General features: G+C 44.3%; 1 protein-coding gene across 3 annotated transcripts in view; it reads left to right on the plus strand.

The window, feature by feature from the left end:
• Window positions 1–22,121: 22,121 nt before the first annotated feature.
• LOC115473783 (ras-related protein Rab-35-like) overlaps window positions 22,122–23,157 on the plus strand; it is an 81,760-nt gene continuing 80,724 nt past the window's right edge. Inside the window, exons 1-2 of one of the 3 annotated variants that reach the window (XM_030208879.1) lie at window positions 22,130–22,524; window positions 22,610–23,141. In XM_030208879.1, the coding sequence (XP_030064739.1) occupies window positions 23,087–23,141 (55 nt within the window). In that variant the 5' untranslated portion in view covers window positions 22,130–22,524; window positions 22,610–23,086. Of the gene's footprint in view, window positions 23,142–23,157 lie in introns of all 3 variants that reach the window. The other 2 variants (XM_030208880.1, XM_030208878.1) reach the window with 2 other exon arrangements.

Genomic DNA, 23,157 nt, shown 5'->3' on the forward strand with positions numbered 1-23,157 from the left:
GACTTAAAAGTGATGCAATCTGAGCTGGCGACCCTGGGAGCTGACTTGAGGGGTAAGATCTCGGAACTAAGCCACAGAGTGGAGGAGGTGGAGGGCTGCATTGAGGAACATACAGAGTCAATCGGCTCCTTGGAAAGGCAAATGGCTGATGAGCACCTGGGACAGCAAATAATTATGGACAAGCTTGAAGATCTTGAAAACAGAAGTAGGCACAATAATCTCCGCTTTTGCGGCTTACCCGAGACCCCGACCTACCAAAATAGCGAACACGTGGCCCAGCAAATTGTCAGCTCGCTGCTAGCAACTATGGATGAACTGATACCACCGGAAAAAATCATTCTGGAGCGAGCGCATCGAGCACTGGGGGCCAATCGAATGAATCTATCCAAAGACATAATAGTTTGCTTTAAAGATTTCAAACTGAAAGAAAGAGTGCTAGTCGCAGCGAGACAAACAACCGACTTCAAATGGGACTCCTATCAGATCGAAATTTATCAGGATCTGGCAGCGGCTACCTTGAAGCGTAGAGCGGAGTTGAAGCCGGTGACAATTAAATTCAGAGAAATGGGGATCCGATACAGGTGGAGACACCCATTTGCGCTGGTATTCTATAAAGATGGCAAGCAGCACCAAATTCAGTCGTTGGCAGAAGCACAGAAGATTCTTCAGGGGGGAACTTCAGATGACTACACCCTCTACAACGAGGACCTCCCAGCCAGCAATTGGATTGCGAACCTATCCGAAGTGGCAACGAGTAGGACACAGTCGCCTGCAACGCCAGAAATCAGCGGGACGTCTTACCTGAACATGTCCTAACCCCAGTGGATACAGTCTTGTGGATGCAAGGCTAGATGCCCTAGCCCCAGAAGGGTCCCTAACGCCTGCAAGAAGGGCTGGTTGGCCAGTTGGTGAATGACTTTGAGTTAAATAGTTGCTATGAGACCCTGTTTAATTATTATATGTTTACATTTTGGTTCATAGATAAGGACAATCACTTGAAGGTCTAAAAGCCTGACTAGGGGCAAGGGGGTCACCTTCCTCTTTTAAAGCACCGACCTAATTATGGCAAAGGTGCTATGGTTACAGAGTAGGGGGAGAGGGTGGAGGGAGAGAGTAGGAATGGGGGAAACTGATCTAGGCCTTAGGGGGGTACAGGGTCTATCCTCAGTGTTGGCTATAGTGATAGCAGCTCTATACAATATTTTAATGTCTTATCATGCTTAATTATGTTACCATAAATGTGCAAGGTTTAAATACTCCGCAAAAAAAGACAGCAGGTGTTTAGGGAATTGGTACGCCAGAAAGTGGATGTGGGGTTTCTTCAGGAGACACATCTTAAAAGAAAGTATGAACATCTAGTTAGACACAAGCACTATCTGATGATTCATTGTGCTTCCACCAGACTGGGAGAATGGGCGTGCAAGTGGCAGATGAAGTTCAATGTTGACAAGTGCAAAGTGATGCATGTGGGTAAGAGGAACCCGAATTATAGCTACGTCTTGCAAGGTTCCGCGTTAGGAGTTACGGATCAAGAAAGGGATCTGGGTGTCGTCGTCGATGATACGCTGAAACCTTCTGCTCAGTGTGCTGCTGCGGCTAGGAAAGCGAATAGAATGTTGGGTGTTATTAAGAAGGGTATGGAGTCCAGGTGTGCGGATGTTATAATGCCGTTGTATCGCTCCATGGTGCGACCGCACCTGGAGTATTGTGTTCAGTACTGGTCTCCGTATCTCAAAAAAGATATAGTAGAATTGGAAAAGGTACAGCGAAGGGCGACGAAAATGATAGTGGGGATGGGACGACTTTCCTATGAAGAGAGGCTGAGAAGGCTAGGGCTTTTCAGCTTGGAGAAGAGACGGCTGAGGGGAGATATGATAGAAGTGTATAAAATAATGAGTGGAATGGATCGGGTGGATGTGAAGCGACTGTTCACGCTATCCAAAAATACTAGGACTAGAGGGCATGAGTTGAAGCTACAGTGTGGTAAATTTAAAACGAATCGGAGAAAATTTTTCTTCACCCAACGTGTAATTAGACTCTGGAATTCATTGCCGGAGAACGTGGTACGGGCGGTTAGCTTGACGGAGTTTAAAAAGGGGTTAGATAGATTCCTAAAGGACAAGTCCATAGACCGCTATTAAATGGACTGGAAAAATTCCTCATTTTAGGTATAACTTGTCTGGAATGTTTTTACGTTTGGGGAGCGTGCCAGGTGCCCTTGACCTGGATTGGCCACTGTCGGTGACAGGATGCTGGGCTAGATGGACCTTTGGTCTTTCCCAGTATGGCACTACTTATGTACTTATGTACTTATGAGAACAAGAAACAGAGGGGAGTTCTGATAGTGATGTCTAGGGCACAACCCTGGGTAGTGCATAAGGTAGTAAAAGATAAAATGGGCAGATTTTTACTGTTAGGATTCTCCCTCCATAAGGTGTATTATACTATGGTATATGTTTATGCCCCCAATGAAGGTCAAAAGCTATTTCTGGAGGAGTTGGAACAGACCTTACAAAAACATGTCCAGGGCCAATTGCTGGTAGGGGGAGATTTCAATCTGACGATCAATCCCCGGCTGGACAACTCAGGCGAGAGTGTGCGCTATGCTAGGGACGATAGAGCGGCCTTTAAAGCTTGGCTGGCAAGGAGGGGGTTGATGGATCTTTGGAGGGAAGAACATGGGGAGGAAAAAGATTTCACTCATTATGCCCCCAAACACAAGACGTACCCGAGAATCGATTACTGGCTGGGTGATGTGACGGTACGAGGTAGAATGGCTGAAGTGAAGATTACACTATGTAACTGTCGGACCACTCTATGGTAGGGTTGACCTTACAACCCAGTAGTAAGCAGAAAGGGAGGAAAGGGTGGAGATTAAATGAAGCCATACTACTGAACCCACAAAATGTACTTGAGATAGAAAAATATATAGCTAAATATATACAGTTCAATGATACGGGAGAGGTCCATCCAGCGAGTGTTTGGGAGGGTATGAAAGCAGTGTTGAGAGGCCAACTTATCGCCCTACAGGCTCATATTAATAAAGATCACGCAGCAAAGGAGGATGAGATCAGAGGAAAATTAGAATCTAGTGAGCGAGCACATAAGGCAGATCCAGCAGATAAAAAGAAACTGCAGACACTATAACAACATAGAGCTCAGTTGAATGACATTCAATTAACAGAGATAGCTACACGGATGCAGCATGCACAACAAGAACACTTTGAATTTGGTAATAAAGCCAGTAGGCTGTTAGCCCACAAATTAAAAAAACAGGCCCAGCGAAATTATATCTCCGGTATTTATGATACCTCGGGACAGCTAGTTGCTCATGAGGAGGGAATACAGGCCAGGTTCTGGGACTATTATAACCAAATCTATAAATCAGAGCAGGAGTCCACACAGGAGGACATAGTACAATACTTGCGGGAGGTAAAGCTTCCTGAACTTCCAGAAGAGACGAAAGCACCTCTGTCCAGTCCCATAACGATTGAGGAGATAGAGAAAGTGATAGCTAACCTGCCCACTAATAAGATACCTGGGCCCGATGGCTTCCCTGCACGTTTTTATAAACTATTTGCCAGATAGCTAGCACCGCTGTTGCTAAAGGTGATTGCCTCCTTTGATGAAATAGGAGAACTACCATACTCCTGGAGAGTGGCCGAGGTAGTCTTAATACAGAAACCGGGCAAAGACCCCTTGCACTGTGGTTCTTATAGGTCTATATCATTCCTCAATATTGATTACAAAATCTTTACTAAAGTGTTATCAATGAGGCTCCAGAGGGTACTACCCAATATAATACATCAGGACCAGGCTGGGTTTATAGAGGGTAGACAGACATTTGATAACATCCGATGTCTGCTACATGTGATCCAGCAGGCTACGGATGAATCGGAGTCGGTAATCCTTTTCTCGGTGGACGTGGAAAAGGCTTTTGACCGCGTGGAGTGGCCCTTTCTGTTTGCAGTCTTGGAAAGGGTGGGAGTGGAGGGGAGACTCCTGAGCTGGCAACCCTAAAAATTAATGGATCCCACACCAAAATGCTTAGGCTTGAAAGGGGCACTAGACAGGGCTGTGCGGTGTCCCCCCGAATATTTGCACTCCCTATTGAGCCACTAGCCCAAAAGATCAGAGCCCATGAGAACATAAAGGGAGTGGTCAGGGGCCTCCGAGAACATAAGATCATGATCTTTGCTGATGACATTCTGATGACACTGTCCCAGCCCACAACATCACTCCATCAGGCCATGGATGTCCCGATGCAATATGGGAAGCTGTAGGGCTTTAAAATTAATATAAGCAAGTCGGAGATACTTAATCTCACCATGCCTCATAGAGAGACCAAGATATTGAGGAGACTGTACCCATTCCACTGGGCAACCAAATCAATAAGATATCTGGGTATAATGATAACCTCCAGAATAGAGAACCTCTATCAGGAGAATTTTCCAAAAAAGCTCAAGGAGCTGTTTGCAGACTTGGATAGATGGGAAGGACTCACTAAGGGGGGGCTCCGGGATTCCCCTTAGGACAGGATGAGAACATATATCTGCAATGGGCAAAGAAAGGGCTGGGTACCCTGGGGCAGCTCTGGGTTAATGGAGAAATAAAACCCTTTGAAGACCTGCAGGCTGAATATGAATTAGGGGATAGAGAATTAGTATATTATACATGCCTAAGGAATTATATTCTCAGACGAGCAAGAGATGAGCTGGAATTAACAGAAACAAGGATAGAAAGGGCTATCAGAAGCGGAGGCGGAAGGGGCAGTATAACCTGACTCTATAGAGCTTTGCTGCTTCTCTCCTCGCCTCAAGAATTCTATATGGGGAAATGGGAGGAAATGCTCCAGACACAATATACACAGGAATGGTGTAGAGGTTGCTTTAGGCATCTGCTGAAACCGTCCATCGCCCAGCCACTGGTAGAAAATGGGTACAAAATTCTGTATAGATGGTACTACACCCCTGTTAGATTGCAAAAATTCTACCCACATATCCCAACAGACTGTTGGAGAGAATGTGGAGGGCGAGGAACCTTCTGGCACATTTGGTGGGAGTGCCCAATAGTCCGGACATTCTGGTCAGAGATCCTAAGGATGATACTGGAAATGTTACAGATAGAATACCCGTACCATGCCATCTATTGCCTACTGCATATCCGACCGAGTAAGAGCCCGACATTTAGCCATAAGCTAGCCATACATCTCTTTGGGGCAGCTAAATTGGCTTTGGCTAAAGCCTGGCGACAGAAAGAGGTTCCCCCTATGCAAGTAGTGGAGAACAGGCTATATTACCTGTATCAAATGTCGAAATTGACAGCTCTGCGTAGGGGGCAACTCCAGAAGTTTCAGAAAATATGGAACCCGTACGAACAATGGCGAGGAATATAGAGTGTTAAACAATATACTGCTGAGGTGGGGAGGGTGGGGAGAGTAACAAGTATTATAAAGACAGTTCATATATTTGTTTGATGTTCTTACTATTTCACTGAGATGTTTGTTGGAAATTTTCAGGCAACATGTAATTGTTAATTTTTGAACTGAATAAAAAGACTTTAAAAAAATACTGAAAGGTAATTTTAAAACAATACAGGAACGTAAGACCTTTGAAATAAGAATGATTGAATATTTTGACACCCAACAAACAGGATTTAATAAGGATCTGGGTTTTCTACCTCATTATAAAACATAAAGCTGTATTTCTCTGTTTATTTCTCTGTTTATTACCTTCCTCTCACCTACCAACACCCATTCTGTTAGAATATCAATGAAATTCTTTGATGTCCCCATGCATACCCCCACCCTCCCACTCTGTCAGACTGTCAAAGTAATGCTTTGATGTTTCTCTCATATATACTATCTGCTACCACATTTGCTTATTTCCGATCTGAGGAAGAAGGGCAATGTCCAATAAAAAAAGGTATCATCTTATTTTCTTTTCCATGTTTTATTTTGTTTGATTTCTATTGATAACCAAAAAAAAAAAACAATTAAGTATAAACTGTGTTATTTCTGACTTTACTTGTTTTGGACCACTTTAGGGTCCTGCTAATCTGTACATCTGCTGTCTTAGCAGAGTACAGAAGAAAATGATTTATGTTACTTTTACTAGAATTTTTACTGCTTGTAGAATCTGGCTTTTTTTTTGGGGGGGGGGGGGGGTCAAAGTGACTGTGGCATGGCAAAGGCTGGGCAGGCCAGGAGCTGGGATGGAGGAGATTACTTGTGGCAGGGATGGGTTAGAATCCCGCGGGGACTGGTGTGGACGGGTTAGATTCCCCACAAGGACGGATGGGGATGGGTTAGATTCCCACAGGAACGAATGGGAACGGGTTAGATTTCTGTCCCCGTGCAATTCTCTAGTGAGAATGTCATGACTGGTAAGGTGGATCCAGCCTGGCAGTCCGGAGAACTTATCTTGATTCTGGCTTACCAACTTCTCTAGGTCAGCCTTCTGCGAGAAGGAGAGCTGGTCGCCAAATAGAACTTGCAAGGACATGGCCTTTTTCGGGACCTCTGTCCCAAAGTTGTCTCTTTGGACCAGTGCTGCAGTCACGTGGGCCCATTTCTTCAACAAATTAACATGGAAGATCTTCACCTTGTCTGGTTGGGCCACCTTATAATTGACAGGTCCTGTCTTTTCCACAACTTCATAAGGATCTTGCCACGTGCATAATAGTTTACTCTCTGAGGACGGTAAGAGGACTAAGACTGTCTCCCAACTGGAAGGTTCTCTGTACTACTTTCTGATTCTAAGCTCGGGCTTGACCTGCTTGAGCCTTCTCCAGGCAGAGCTTGACTGCCTCACCAGCTTTCTTCAGCCTCTCCTGCATAGTGAGCGCATTCAGCCAAGTTCCTTACTGGGCTGGGTTCTTCTTCCCAAGCTTCCCAAACCATATCCAGAATTCCTCTAGGTCTCCTCCCATATAGTGGTTCAAATGGAGAGAATCCTATCGAACTTTGGGATACCACCTGGATAGCAAATAGTACATATGAGAGTGAAGAATCCAAGTTTTTTCCTTTGGCCACAAACGTCTTCAACATCTGCTTCAGAGTCTTGTTGAAGAGTTCCACTAGACCATCTGTCTGTGAATGATAAACAGATGTCCACAAGGTCTTTACTTTCAACAGGGTGCACACTTGCTTCATGACTCTGGACATAAAGGTGGTGTCTTGGTCAGTCAATATTTCAGCAGGGATCCCCATTCGGGAAAAGACTTCCCACAGCGCATTAGCCACTGTGGTAATTTCCATATTACACAGGGCAGTGGCCTCTGGGTAGTGAGTGGCATAGTCCATATTAATCAGAACATATTTGTTGCTATGGATGGTGCATTCTAGGGGTCCCATGAAGTCCATAGCTACTATTTTGAATGGGTGTTGACAAGAGGCATGGGCATGAGTGGGGCAGGTGGAACCCTTGCAGGACTACTCAGCTGGCAGGTTGGGCAGGACTAACAAAAGATCTCAGCTTGCTTTAATACCTCTGGACAGAAAAACCAGGCCAGAATCCACTCCCGGGTCTTCTCTTCTCCCCGCTCTCCCGGAAGCCAGAAGTTACATCAGACGAGGGCAGGACACAGGGAGGGAAGGTCAGAAGAAAGGCGATCTGCGACTGCTGCTTCGAATACAGGGAGCCCGGAGCCTTGGAGGCAGGGGGAGTGACAGGGGGCGGCAGCAGCGGGGGGAGGAGGAGGGGCGGCCTTGCCCCGGGCCTGACCTAGTGTCTCGGTGGCCCTGGCTCAATCCTGTCCCATCAGATTCAATCTTCCAGTCTGCCCTCCTGTTTAGCTGACCTTTTGATTCCCTATAACCCCAAGATCACTTTGGTCGGCTAATCAGGGTCTTCCAGTTGTCTCCTCCTTTCTTCCAGTTTTTCTAAATGTCAACAGAACAGAAGCTCCTGCCTTAGTGTAGTTTTCCCACACTATAGAACACTCTTCCCCCATATCTCTGTCTTGAGCAATCCTTTCAGAATTTCAAGTCCCAGTTAAAAGCTTATTATTTCACCCTGGCTTTTCCTTTTGTAGATACCTGACTTGGGGCCTTCTTCCTGTGCTCTTGACCCAGCCATGTGAATAGACAGTGCAAAGCTTCCTCTTGTTCTTTCTTTCCTTTGTTTTTCCCTGTTTCTGAACAATGTAATCTTTCCTTCCTCTGTTTCCCTCTTGTGTTCTATTTTGTGTTATGTTGCTTTGTTTCTCCCCCTTTTCCTCCCCTAATTATTTTCTATATTGTAAACCGCTTAGATTTCTTTGTGAAAATTTTGCAGTATATCAAATAAATTGAACTTGAACTTGAACTCTGACCTCTCCAGGTCAGCACAATTATAAAATTAACTATCCAATTCCTATATTAATCTGAGAACCTCTTTTCACACCCTCTACACGTGTAACCTGTCTGAGTTCCTCAATTACTCTCTCCTTCCCCACTAAACAACTCACAGCCTCTCTGATTTCCCTTAATCACCCTCTCTTCTATACAACTCACAGCTTCTCTGATCCCCTCAATTGCTCTCTTTTTGCTTCCCCTACACAATTTACAGCCTTCTGATTTCCCTTAAAAACCCTCTATTCTATACTACTCGCTGTCCCCTTTATTCCCTCAATCACTCTCTCTCTTGTCCCCACACAACCCACAGCCCCACTGATTCCCTCACTCCTGGCCACACCACACATTCCTCAGTCAGTCTTGCTTCTACATCCATCACTCTTTTGGCTCTCTTTCTCCTCCCTCTCTCTTTTTCCTCATTCTTCAATGGCCATTCTACTTAGGAGGAAGAGAAGAGTAGCAGTTGCTTGGGAACTCCAACCACATCCTCTTCTTGTGCTGCCCAGTGCTGATGTCATGTACAGAGCCATGTGGAACACCATAGTGTGGCATGGTTCAAAATTTGACACTGACCAAGGAAAGAAGAAGAAGAAAACACAGCTATAGCCATCACATTGCATCTATTTTCCTCTTAATTAGTGGAATCAGTGCAGAAGATGGGGGAGTGGAGTTGAGGAAGACCACCAGAGGGGTGCCTAGAAGTCAACAAGTTCCCAGCTAAACCTGATGCCTCTTCAAGGAATGCCCTAGGAGGAGGAGGTCTGGCGGTGCTGCTAGACACCGGAGGACTTTAAGTGGGAGGAGGAAGGGGGTGCTATTAGATACCAGGGAATTTTTTAAGTCGGGGAGGGAGGGGGACCATACCAGGGGGAAGGGGGTGCTACTAGAAACCAGGGATTATTTTTTTAACTTGGGATGAGTGGGGTCGCTAGACTACCAGAGATTATTTTGGGAGGGAGGGATTGGGTGAACAGAGAATCAGGAGGTCTCCCTGAGGGGGGATCCAGAGCCTGGGAGTCTCAGGAGGGAGTGACATTAATTTTTCTGCCCCAATGCAGAGAGCAAGGTAGCCCTTCTATGGCACAACAGAAAACTGCTCTGCATTGGGGTGGAATATCTAATATTCTATTTAGCAAGGAGCTCATGCAGAAAGCTACCACGGACTGCAGCACATGATTAAAAAGCAGTTTACCTGCTCATTAATGGCTGCTGTATGCTGTAAACAGGCCCGCTGCGCCAGTAGGGGGAGGAAGGAAGTCTCCTCCCCAGGATTAATCCAAGCTCCACAAAGTGCCACCAACCAGATATTTTCAAATATTCTTTTCTTTTTATTTTTGGTTTCCAAGTTACAGACAAAAAGCTTCAGTCCAGCCCTGAGTTAGGGCTGCCCCAGGCCGGGCTGTGCTGCCCCTCACCCAGCAATCCAAAGTCTCTGCCCTTTCTTGAAGGGCTGCAATAGTCCCCTTTGTAAATACCGCTTTTCAAAGTCCTTATCACAAGCCGTGCTGGCCTCTAAGCAGGATTGTTCCCTCCTGTCCAACCAGGGTTTCCAGCTCCAATACAGTCCTTACACCACAATCAGGAGCAGCTGGGGGAACCAGGCTTGTAACCAGTGGTGTGCTGGAGCCGGCTCGCTCCGGCTCGCAAGAGCCGCTTGTTAAATTTTGACAGCTCTTGCGAGCCGGTTGTTGTTCGGGGCGAGCCGGCTCCATTGCAGGAGGTAAGCATGGCAGGAGAGCGCCATACTTACCTCCCCTCCCACTCCCAAACATGCCCAGCAATTGCCCTTCGCAATCATACGTCATACGTCAGAAGGCGGGACTAAGGGCACGAAGTTCACGCGAAGAACTACAGCAAATGGAGGAAAAGCTTGGGCAGCAGCAGCAGCAGGGCTTTAATGCGGCGCTTCAACGGCAAGGAGGTATTTAAAAAAGATGGATGGGAGCGGGAGGGGACGGTGGGGGCGAAGGGCAATCGCTGGGCATGTTTGGGAGCGGGAGGGGAGGGCAGGGGAGGGAGGAGAATCGCTGGACATGAGATGGGAGCGGGAGGGGAAGGCAGGGGGAGGGAGGAAAATCATTGGACATAGATGGGAGCAGGAGGGGAGGGCAGGGGAGGGAGGAAAATCGCTGGACTTGAGATGGGAGCGGGAGAGAAGGGCAGGGGAGGGAGGAGAATCGCTGGACATGGATGGGGCAGGGGAGGGAGGAGAATTGCTGGACATGGATGGGAGCAGGAGGGAAGGGCAGGGGAGGGAGGAGAATCGCTGGACATGGATGGAAGCGGGAGGGAAGGGCAGGGGAGGGAGGAGAATCGCTGGACATGGATGGGAGCGGGAGGGAAGGGCAGGGGAGGGAGGAGGATCGCTGGGCATGGATGGGTAGAGGGGGGCAGGGGAGAGAAAACAATTGCTGGGCATGGATGGATAGAGGGGGCAGGGGAGAGAAGACAATTGCTGGGCATGGATGGGTAGGGGGGCAGGGGAGAAAAGAGAATTGCTGGGTATGGATGGATAGAGGAGGACAGGGGAGAGAGGAGAGTTTCAGGACATGGATGGAGGGGAGGGAAGGGAGAGAGAAGAAATGCTGGACATGGAGGGAAGATAGAGGAAGGAGATTAGATGAGGAAAAAGGAAGTGAGGAGAGAAACTGCACATGGATGGAGAAAATAGGCAGAAGCTGGATCCACTGTACAGTCAAGTGTGCGGAGGACCAGAAATGAAGAAGAAAGGAGGAAAGAAAAGAAATAAATGGAAAGGAAGCCCTGGAAACAGAGTCAAGGGAACAGATAGAGAGCAGCAGAATCAGATACTGGGCCAGCATGATCAGAGAAACAAAGTCACCAGACAACAAAGGTAGAAAAAAATTATTTTATTTTCATTATAGTGTTTGGAATATGTCCACTTTGAGAATCAGGTGCTGAACATTAAAAGTTTATATTTATTTACTTATTTATGGCATTTTATCCCATATTAAACATGAATTAGATTGGAACCTGGGATCATTTAATTTTTTTTTTCCTGGAGAGAGTAATGCATTGCCCCCCCCCCCCCCCCCCCCCCCCGGCTATAGCCAGCTCTGCAATTTTTTGGGGGGTGGCGCAGAGGTGGATGGGGGGGCGCAGAGGTGGATTGGGGGGGTGCAGTGGTGGACGGGGGGCGCCGAGGTGGACCGGGGAGAGAGCCTGTTGTTAAAATTTTACCAGCACACCACTGCTTGTAACTCTTCCAGCCCTCTGCCCTCCCCACAGCAAACAGTAATCAAAACAGGCTTCCTTACAGCAGGTTTATAAATCAAAACATCTTTTAAACACATAGATTTCCACCTTCAGGTGCTACCTTCCTCAGGGCTCTCCAGCTCCCATTCCATCCTGCTTTCTGCCTCTTGCTCAGCCTCTTTAACCCCCTCCTCCACCCAATCCATCCAATCCTCCTCCTGCTTCTCACCCCACCCTTCCCTCTTACAGGTGGGAGGCATGATGTACTGATTACGGAGCCAAGGGAATTGGGCTTCTTCATTCTCCCTCCCTCTTGTGGTCAGAGTTGGTATATAGCCAGCTTGCCTATCCCTGGGGCTCCCCTTTCTGGGACGGGCAATGCATTCTGGGAGACGTAGTTCAAGGTTTTGTTGTTTCATTTTGTACCTCTGGGCTGTAGCCTTGTCACAATGCAAAAAGGGTTTCTGCACTGGTTTACTCCTAGGGTAGACATCAGTGCACAGCAAATTAAAATGTAAGATAAAGAGCCTATTAATCACCTGGCTCAATGCCAGAAACCTACTGCCAGGTCTGAAGTGAAGTAGAGCCCCATCTCCCTTCCCTCTGATGTGACTCCCTGCTCCAACAAAATTTAAAATAAACTTCCTCCAGCACCCTCCTACCCCACCTGACATGACCCCTCCCCTTTTCCCCATACCTAAATAAAGACTTGCAATATCTAACAGCACCCCACTCCATCCCACCAACCCCACCTACCCAACCCTCCCCTCTCTTAAAAAATTCCCTCCACCTGAAATGACCTTTTTTCCCTTTCTTGACAAAAAACCTCCCCTCCATTCCTTGGTGCTGAACGGTACCCCCTTTCTTCTCACCCAACTAAAAAAATGAATCCCTGTTGTCTAGCCCTGAGCCCTCCACCAGGTAAAACCGTACCCCAGACTCCACCCCCCCACCCCCCATTGTCATTGAAGAGTCAGAAGCGATGCCCATTCACTTCTTCCTTCGGAGCTGCCATCTTACAAAATGCCAGACTGACTTTGCCCAATGCATCCCATTTTCAAGATGGCGGCACCCAAGGCAGGAGTGAGTTGGCTTCACTCTTGCCTCTTATGGTATGACTGGGGAGAGGGTGCCCCTAGGCACAAGGGATTAGTTTTTTTGAAATTGGGAAGGGGGAGAGAAGAGAGGTCATGTTGAGTAGGGGTATTTTTTTTCTTAAGCAGGGGGTCAGGTTGGCAGGGTGAGGGATGCCACTAGGCATCAGAGGTTAAGTTTAGGGAGGGAGGGGACCAATACAGATGCCGTCAGCTTGTACATAAACAGTGTTTTGTTTTAAAATGTCATCCTTTCTTTCAGTACATAGTGCCCAGTATAAGAGCTTTGAGGAGGTTAAACCTCCCTAGCCCTAAATGTGATCTTCCCCAGTTCACCTTCTGCTGTCACCGATGTAGAGCCAAGTCTCTTCCCAGGTCTGTAGCAGTGGCAAATGCAATGGGAAGATGTGTGGGGCCAGTTTCCTGCACATGCTGCTGCTAGCTCTGACAGTCACGCCCCCCCCCCCCTCAATGTAAACTTTCTGCACTGAAGGGGCGTGACCATCAGAGCTAGCGAAAACACCTGTGCATCTTCATATTGCTTTTGCCATTGGCCGCTTCCAGCCTGCCCCAACTAGGGAAGACTGTAAGAGACAGGGGGAGAGAGAGACAAAGAGAAGATGTTGGATGGCAAGGGGAGAGGTGGAAGAATAAATGAAAGACTGGGGAATAAGAGGAAGGGGAATGGGAGGGCCTGGGTGAGGGAAAGATGTAGTAGATGCAGTGAATAAAGGGAGATTGAATTAAATCTGAATGGACAGAAAGGCAGAAAAATAGAAGAACGCTGAAAGAAAAAAGATCAGTGTCAGATGGATGATGACAGGAGGAGAGAGAAAAATAACAAATGAACAGAAGACCATGGAAAGAGATCTAAGAGAAGACAGGAAAGCATAAGCAGAGACAATTAGAAAAAAAAAAAGACCAGTCTACAAAGGTAGAGAAAATAATTTTATTTTTACTTTAGGGTGAAGTAGTATTTAGTGCTATTAGTGCAATTTAAAGATTAATAAATTAAAATAAAATAAAAAAAAAACAGCAAATAAGGTGATATATATTGAAGTAGTCCAATAAAAAGGTTTTTGACTAACTTTCAGAGGACAAAACCACATTCCTATGGCCAGATTTTGGCCTCTGAAGCTAGTCAAAATGTTTTTGAATTAGCTGAATGAAAAGGTATCACCTTATTTTCCATTTTTTGTTAATTTGTAACATAGTGATTGGAATATGTCAGTTTTTGAAAGTTACATCTGTTGTCTTTACATGTTGCACAGTACAAGCGGACATGCATCACTGTTTCCCATTCTCTTCTGTTGCACTGTATGCAGAGTCCAGCTTCCTGGGAGTTCAGTTTAATTTTTGTCTACGTATTTCTATTGTTAGCTTGTAGTTACTTATTCTGTATTTGGTGAGGGTCTGTCTATATTCTACATGTGTGGAAAAAGGATTGAATGATCTGTACCAATCCAGTTTATTTAGTTTTCCCAGTAGGTATACTGATGTTTTACAGCCCAGTGCAATGTTTACTGTTTTCCTAGGTAGGGCCTTGTTATGTGACTCCTGGAAGTTAGTGCTATTACAGTATGGTAGAATTGCTCTATAGGTCTTGAGCGAGTTGTATGGTTTTGCGATATGTCTGATTCTGGATTCTGTACATCACACCTTTCTCAGTAGTAACATTCAGGTACAAAAGGCATTTTCCTGTCCCCGGAGGGCTTACAGTCTACGTTTGTAACTGAGTCAATGGAAAGTTAAGTGGCTTCTCCAAGTGGCAGTAGGATTTGAACCAGGTTTCCTCTGCTGCTCTAACCATTAGATACAACTAATATGGATAATATGTATTCCAAGCATGTTTAGTAGCTCAATAATCTAAAGGTCAGCAGATCTGAAGCCTGGTAGTCATTTGGTAACCTACTAAAAAATATTGATAGGCAAATGGTTGCCAGAAACCACAGGATTTCTGTTACAGTGCTGCCGAACACCACAATTCACATGGCCAACAGGAAGATGCTGGATGGGTGGAAGGGGGTGGGTTGTGTGGGTTAGGGCTGACTGGGAGCCAAGTGTTAAATTACCTGCACATAATACTGTAAATACTGCTCTATTGTATTATTTCGGTGCATTGTTTTAATCTTTTGGCACATAATTCTCTGGAGTGTATTAAGTGTGAATATTATTATCAGTAGCACAGGTACTGGGGGGGGGGGGAGGGGCGGTAACTGATGTAGCTGCACCACAACAACACAGTGGAGGGGTCTTTCCCTGCCCTGTTCAAAAGTGACTCGCTGTCCATTTACTGACAGGTGTCATTCTTCCACCCCAAGGATTTTAACTTGTCTATCTCACCCTAGCCTTGCCTTTCTTTAGCCTCCCCAAATGTCTGTTATCCACCGCCTGTGTGACAGTACCTGAACCAACTCCCTCTCAGGCACTGTCAGAAAGGGTGATATTTTGCAATAAGTTGCAAATTACTGCAGTTTTGACATGGCAAGTAATTTGCATGCTCATTGCTTATAGCGTTCTTTGGTAGTTCTGCAGTGCTATTTTCAGGGTACAGCCCTATCGTGAGGCTTTTTGAATCGGCCCCCGTGTATTTTAATATGCTGTGCCCTGATGTCCACCATGTGAGCTAGCTCTCGTGCTAAACCCATCTCAGTTTTTCACGGAGAGAGTAGTGGATGCTCGGAATGCCCTCCTGCGGGAGGTGGTGGAAATGAAAACGGTAACAGAATTCAAACACGCGTGGGATAAACATAAAGAAATCCTGTTCAGAAGGAATGGATCCTAAGGAGCTTAGCCGAGATTGGGTGGCAGAGCCGTTGGCGGGAGGCGGGGATAGTGCTGGGCAGACTTATACGGTCTGTGCCCTGAAGAGGACAGGTACAAATCAAAGTAGGGTGTAGATAGAATGTATTTGGATACAGGCAGCAGATGATGTTTTGTATATTCCTGAGAATCTAGCATGTGATGTTTTTGTTCTTTCCTGAGAAAGTAGCAGAATAGCAGGTGATGTTTGTACATTCCTGAGCAGGTTCACGAGCTGTTCATGTAGAGTTGTTCTTGTAAGCAATGCATGATCATGGTTGTGTAAGCAAAATGTAACCAATAGTAATGATAATACATGTAATATCCATGAATATTCATAGAGTATATAAGAAGGGGATTGACTCCCAAATAAAGGTTTTTTGCCCAGACACACGAGAGGAGAGTTATTTTGCAACATCTGGTGATCCCCGACGTGATCGGTGAAAACGTGACGTACTTACTACGACTGGAACAGTCAGCGCGCCATTCCTTCTACGGAACACTGTAAGTATGGGGGGAAATTTAACATCATCACATAAACAACATGCACAGGAGCTATATACTATAACGCAAAGATATGGTTCCTCCCGAAATCCAATAACTCTTAAAGATATAGAGCGTTTAATTGAGGAAATAGTTTGTCAATGTCCCTGGTATCCAGAGAAGGGATCATTCGATCCTCAAACATGGGAAAAGATAGGGCAGCAGTTTCGTTTAGAGCCTAGAGTTTCGACTCCTATATTATTGACTTGGAGAGAGATGTATTCTACTATAGTAATTCTCTCTTCTGGATTGACAGGCATTACTAACGAAAATATATCCAACAAATTGCCAGGCAAGACCTGGTCTCTTTTACCTCCCGCGACTCTTGGACCTACACCTTCTCCTCCTTCTTGTCGGCTGGCCACCGATATGGGAAGGGAAGAGCAAAACAAAACTCCTGACTTTACTACTACTACCCCTAATAAACCAATTGAAAATATCCAAAACAACAACGCTAATGATAGCGTTATTATTACCAAAACACCAAAGAGCGTAGAACGACCTAGTTTAATTCAATTAGGTATACAGCAAGCACGAAAAAATGGTGAATTCATTTGGAACGATGATCTATGGGATAATTCGGAACCTAATCCTAATTTATACCCAGTTACTAGAACTACAACAATAGAGGCAGGGAACGAAACACATCATGCAGAATGGACTGCTCTACCTTATCAAGTTTTGAGAGAATTACGTAGAGCTATCGTAGAATCAGGTTTAAAAAGTTCATTTGTTCAAGGCATGATAGAAGGGATTAGTAACGGTTACTTAATGACTCCAAAAGATTGGAAAGACCTTTTCCGTATGCTGTTAACTCCTGCGCAATATGTAGTGTGGGATAATGAATATAAGCAAGCAGCACAACTTATCACTGGGACTAATTTGGTGCCTGATCAAATTTATGGATCGGGACCATTTTCAACCCTTGATATGCAAATTCAACAAAACGATACCTGTTTTCAAGCCATAGGCACTTGTATCTTGCGAGCATTTAAAAGAACACCAGAAGGGAATAAACCAACAAAATCTTTTGCATCAATTAAACAGGGTGCAACCGAATCTTACCTTCAATTTGTTAATCGATTGCAGGAAGCTGTAACTAGGCAAATTGATAATCTTGATGCGCAAACAGAGTTATTGATTAAATTAGCCCAAGAAAATGCAAATTCAGATTGCAAAAAGGCATTGCAGACTGTAGCTCATCGCCCAGGAATTACTTTAGCAGATTTATTGAGCGCATGTGCAGATGTGGGGACTCATGGTTATTCTATGAATTTGTTAGCAGGAGCTATACAAAAAGGTAATAAGCCACAGGGGACGTGTTTTAATTGTAAGAAACCAGGACATTTTCGAGCTCAGTGTAGAGCCCCAGGAGGGGGTGCCAACTTTGCAAAAGGACCTTCTCGACCTTCTCGAAAATGTCCTCGATGTCAAAAAGGATATCATTGGGCCAATCAATGTCGCTCTAATCCAATTAATTCCACACCGCCACCCCCAAAAAACTTTGCTCCGGGTTAACTCCTAACCTCGGTCCAAAGGGAGTGCAAGGGTCTTTTGCTCATAGTACTACTGCTACACAAGGTAGTGCAGGAATTGACCTTATTGCAGCGGAATGTAAAACTGCCATCTTACCTCATGAAGTTTTGGTATATAATACTACCTTTAAAGGACCCATTCCAGCGGCTACTGTAGGTTTAGTATTACCTCGCTCCTCTGCATCGAAGGCAGGTATTCATGTTATCCCTGGAGTTATTGATGCTGATTACACAGGCATTGTTAAAATTCAAGTATGGTCCTCATCACCTTTAACAATTTCTCCCGGGGACTCGTGGGCACAATTAATTATTTTACCATATTTTACAGCACCTATTCCTTCTACTGTCTCTCGTACAGGGGGCTTTGGATCTACGCGACAGGTAAGTGCAGTTTTAAAACCGGTTTCTAATGCACGACCCACTGCTCAATTTTTATTGCAACAAAAGCCCTTTGTTGGTATATTAGATACCGGGGCGGATGTTTCTGTCATAGCTTATAAACAATGGCCTGTGGAATGGCCCATTGAAGATACTTCACATGTGACAGGAATAGGGGGAACTCAGTCAGCCTCCCAAAGTTCTCAATGGTTATCTATTACATATCCTAACGATACCAAGGTTCTAGGACATATTAAGCCCTGTATTTTACAAGTACCCTTTAATTTATGGGGTCGTGACCTTTTGGAACAATTAGATGCATCATTGATCCTACCTGATTAACAGTTCATAAATATGTCTTTTTCTCTTCCTTTGGAATGGAAAACTGACAAACCTGTTTGGGTAGAGCAGTGGCCGATTACCAGAGAAAAACTGTTGATTTTACATCAATTGGTGGAAGAACAATTACAATTAAATCACATTGAGCCTACCAATTCTCCATATAATACTCCGGTATTTGTGATCAAGAAAAAATCCGGAAAATGGAGATTTTTACATGACCTACGAGCTATTAATGCGATTTTAGAACCAATGGGCCCGTTACAATGTGGTATTCCAAATCCTAATTTGATTCCTTATGATTATCAATTAGCTATTATAGATCTGAAGGATTGTTTTTTTTCAATTCCTCTCCAGGAAAAAGATTATAAATACTTTGCTTTTACTGTACCTGTTTACAATAATGCACACCCTACTACTAGGTATTGTTGGAAAGTTTTGCCCCAGGGAATGTTAAATTCACCCACTATTTGTCAATACTATGTTCATCAAGCCTTGCAACCATTTCGTGCCTATTTCCCTCAACTTTTGGTATATCATTATATGGATGCCTCTTTTTATGCTTTACTGTTAACCCTCCAAGGTTACTTGGAGAATCGCCTTTCTTCTCTCTTTATAGGTCATATCCGCAGTCATCAACCTTTTCCTGGTGGTCTGTCTGAAGGGAATGCTCGAGCGGATCGCCATCTTCAATTTTTCTCCACAGCACACTGCAGTCATGAACTTCATCATCAAAATGCACCTAGCCTAGCTCGCCAGTTTCAAATTTCTTTAGAAGAAGCTAGAGCTATTATCAAAAATTGTCCACAATGTTCCTTTTCAGCTCCTACTACCTTTTTTCCTGGAGTTAATCCTCGTGGTCTGGAAGTTAATAGCCTCTGGCAAATGGACGTTACTCACTTTCCCCCTTTTGGTCAATGGTCTAAGCTTCATGTGGTTGTTGATACTCATTCTGGATTTTTGTGGGTCACTGCACAAAAAGGGGAAACTACATCTCATGTCCGCTCTCATCTTCTCCAAGCTTTTGCGGTCATGGGTGTTCCTAAAACTCTCAAGACAGACAATGCCCCTGCTTATACTTCCACCTCCTTACAGGAGTTCCTGACCCTCTGGCATATTGAGCACCTTTTTGGTATCCCCTATAACTCCACTGGTCAAGCTATTGTTGAACGTGCTAATCGCACACTGAAAACTGCTTTAAGTAATCTGACTACAAAAAAAGACGGTATTCTCCGTCATAGAGTAAGCATTGATGAATGCTTAGCACAAATCCTTTACACACTGAATCATCTCAATCTCATCAATAATCCTGCTACAAAAACTTTTTCTTCCAGATTTGAACAACATTTTCGTACTCCTGCCCCACCTTTATCTCGTCCTTTGGTCATATACCGACAACTACCTTCTGATCAGTGGAGTTCCCCTGTGCCTCTCCTTACCTGGGGTCGTGGTTACGCTGCTGTTCAAACAGATTCTGGCCCGGTGTGGATTCCAGCAAAGTGGGTGAAACCTCATGTCGTGGCATCAAGGTCTTCACAACCCAATTCCCAATTTCACACTCACCCTTCAAGGACCGCAGATGCAAACACGCAAACGGTCAGTGACTCGTCAACCTAATGCTCCTGTTACTTGGGGACAAATTAAAGCCTTGAGTCAACAAGCTACAGAGACTTTAGAAAAAGCTCATATTGAAAAGACTGATGATAACTTCGTAGTGGCTATTATTGCAGCGCTTAATGCTAATTCCATTACATTGCTTCTACTGTGTTGTTGTTTGTACATACCTTGTGGACAGTCACAATTACTTCCCACAAAAAATATTTGGGAAGCGTTTGCAATTTCACTGAACCAAACTGATTTCTGTCTTTCTCATCAAAAGGCAGTTGGAGAAGTTTTGGCAACTTGCCTGATTCCAGTATGTCATGATCCTAAAGATATGCAAAATGATACTTGGTTTTATTCACAGCTTCCTGTTAATTCATCCTATCGAAATGCTTCTTATGAATACCATAATTGGGGAACACAAACCCTGTTGCCGCCTACTTTGGCAATGCATGTGAGAACCAATCAAATAGCTAGTATCAATATGACATGTGCTCGTATGGTTAATTGTACCCGATCAAATTGTGTTAATTTTGGACCAACTTTGTTAAATTGTAGCTCCTACGAAAATGTTTCATATATTTATAAATTTACTCATTTACCCCCTGGCTGGTTTTGGTCATGTGGAATGTATACCTTTAATTATATTCCAGCTAATATATCTGATGGTACTACATGCTGTCTAAGTCGACTCACTATGGTACTTCCCAGTAAACATATTTTATTTTCTAACTCCTCACATATGCGATCCAAGCGTATGACCCTTGCTGCCAATTGCAATGATAATGTTAAATTTCTGAGTCAAACTGAATATCTGGCACTTGCATTTTCATTAATAGGTGTCCCTGCATTGGCAGCGGCAAATGCAAAAAATATTCGTGAATTAGCCTGTTGGGCAATTAAATCAATCAATGCAACCTCCACTGCTATTAGTTTACTTAATGCTGAGCAACAGCAATTACGTCATGGAGTTTTACAAAATCGAGCAGCCATTGATTATCTTTTATTACTTAACCATCATGGTTGCGAAGAGTTTCAGGACATGTGCTGTTTTAATTTATCTGACAACTCAAAGGCCATTGACAAACAATTAGCTTTCCTACGGAATTTAACTACTCATATTACTATTCATAATAACCTACTCTCTGATGTATGGGATCAATTGTGGCAATGGATCCCTTGGACCTGGCTCCGCCCTATTATCCAGTATTTAGTCATTGGTATTTTTGTTTTCACTATTTTTTGCTGTTGTATACAATGCATTCCTAACCTTTTTTCTTTATGTTTTCCTCGTCCATTCGCTCCAACACGTCACTCTGCTCAATATGTTTATAAGCTATTACAAACATCTCCACCTCCATCTCCAGCTGGCACACCACGGAGATTTCATTAAAAAAAAAAAAAAAAAAAAAAAAAAAAAAGGTGGAGATGTAGATAGAATGTATTTGGATACAGGCAGCAGATGATGTTTTGTATATTCCTGAGAATCTAGCATGTGATGTTTTTGTTCTTTCCTGAGAAAGTAGCAGAATAGCAGGTGATGTTTGTACATTCCTGAGCAGGTTCACGAGCTGTTCATGTAGAGTTGTTCTTGTAAGCAATGCATGATCATGGTTGTGTAAGCAAAATGTAACCAATAGTAATGATAATACATGTAATATCCATGAATATTCATAGAGTATATAAGAAGGGGATTGACTCCCAAATAAAGGTTTTTTGCCCAGACACACGAGAGGAGAGTTATTTTGCAACAGTAGGGTATACACAAAAAGTAGCACATATGAGTTTGTCTTGTTGGGCAGACTGGATGGACCATGCAGGTCTTTTTCTGCAGTCATTTACTATGTTACTATGTTACATCTCTGTATCATTTGCCCATTAATGTTTTTGTACACTGCTTGTTAACCATGCACTGCTACATGCAGTAGTTTTCTGCAGCAGCCATTGAGGACCTACGGCAGAGAGTTAAGTGACATGCCCAAGGTCACAAGGACAAACTTTGGAATTTAAACTGGGCTTCTCTGGTTGTCAGCCAAGTACTAACCACTAGGCTACTCCAGTCCAGCCCTTAAAAGTGCCAAAAACCGCTTACAATTATTTACCCTAACCTTCTGGATAGATTATAAATAAACCTTTAAGAATGAAGTCAGGATTAATCATTTACTAAAGAGAAGAAGCTAAACCGGCTCCTGTGTGCAGAGCAGGATTAGGTGGCAAATTTTGTTCTGTGAATGGGCATCGGTTCACATGGCAAGGGGGATTAGCTCTTGTAGGAGGGACATAGCAAGGTTATCTCTAATAAGGAGGCAAATCCTGCAGCCTCCTCTCAGCCAATAAAGACAAGCAAAAGGCAGCCACCAGTGAAATAATACAGCAATCGGAGCATAGGAGGGAGCCAGGGCGGATCCCAAACACATACTCAGAGAATGGAGACATCAAGAATCAAGATCGAGCTGTAGCTTTTTGCTATGAACTAGTTGAGAAACACGAGTGGTTAATCTCAGATCTAGGGGCATCTAGTTAAGGAAGCGAAGGAAGGAGAGAGAACACAACATTTGAAGCTTTACATGTGTGTTTTTTTTAAATTGTTTTATTCTTCCTGTTTTGTTCAGAAAGAGAAGACGACTAGAATTGAGGCTGCCTTTATGGATTAAGCCAACCGGATTTGGAGCAACTAAAGGTTGCGGTATCTATGAGGGAGGAGGGAAACTGAGAGAAACAAGAAAGAGGAACAAATTTGTGAAATCTGTGCTTTTATTGTTCAGGGAGCCAAAGATTGGTTTGTGACCAGAACTAGCGGAGAATGCTTTGCTGGAAGAAATAATTATTCTGGCTGTTCTGGGAAAGGAAACGACTCCAAAACTCCTCCCCTAGGCTAGAAAGAAAAGGAAGAGGAGACAACTTTATTCTTTTCTTTACTTTTAAAATGACATCGCTGTGAAAAGTCTTTATTGGTTTAATTTTTGCTGAAGGAACAAGGAGCCCAAGAGCCCCGTGACATGGGTCGTTAAGGACTCCACTAGAACAGCAGCAGCTGGTGTAGATTTTTTGAGCATTTATTTTTTTTGTTGCCATCATTTTTTCATGTTGAGAAACAACGGGAGAGTAAGCAAAAAAATGGCTTTTTTGTTTCTCTGGGAGAGGGGCTGTTAAGGATTTGGGCTCATTCCAGACCCCCGCAGTCTCTTGGCTGTTCAGAGACAGATTTCCTTCCTTTCTGGATCAGCTCCTGAACTCCTGGAATGGCCGCCAAGGATTATGATCACTTATTCAAACTTCTCATCATTGGGGATTCAGGTAGGTGCCTGCTTAG

The sequence above is a fragment of the Microcaecilia unicolor genome, chromosome 7, assembly GCF_901765095.1.
Source record: "Microcaecilia unicolor chromosome 7, aMicUni1.1, whole genome shotgun sequence".
Lineage (NCBI taxonomy): Eukaryota > Metazoa > Chordata > Amphibia > Gymnophiona > Siphonopidae > Microcaecilia > Microcaecilia unicolor.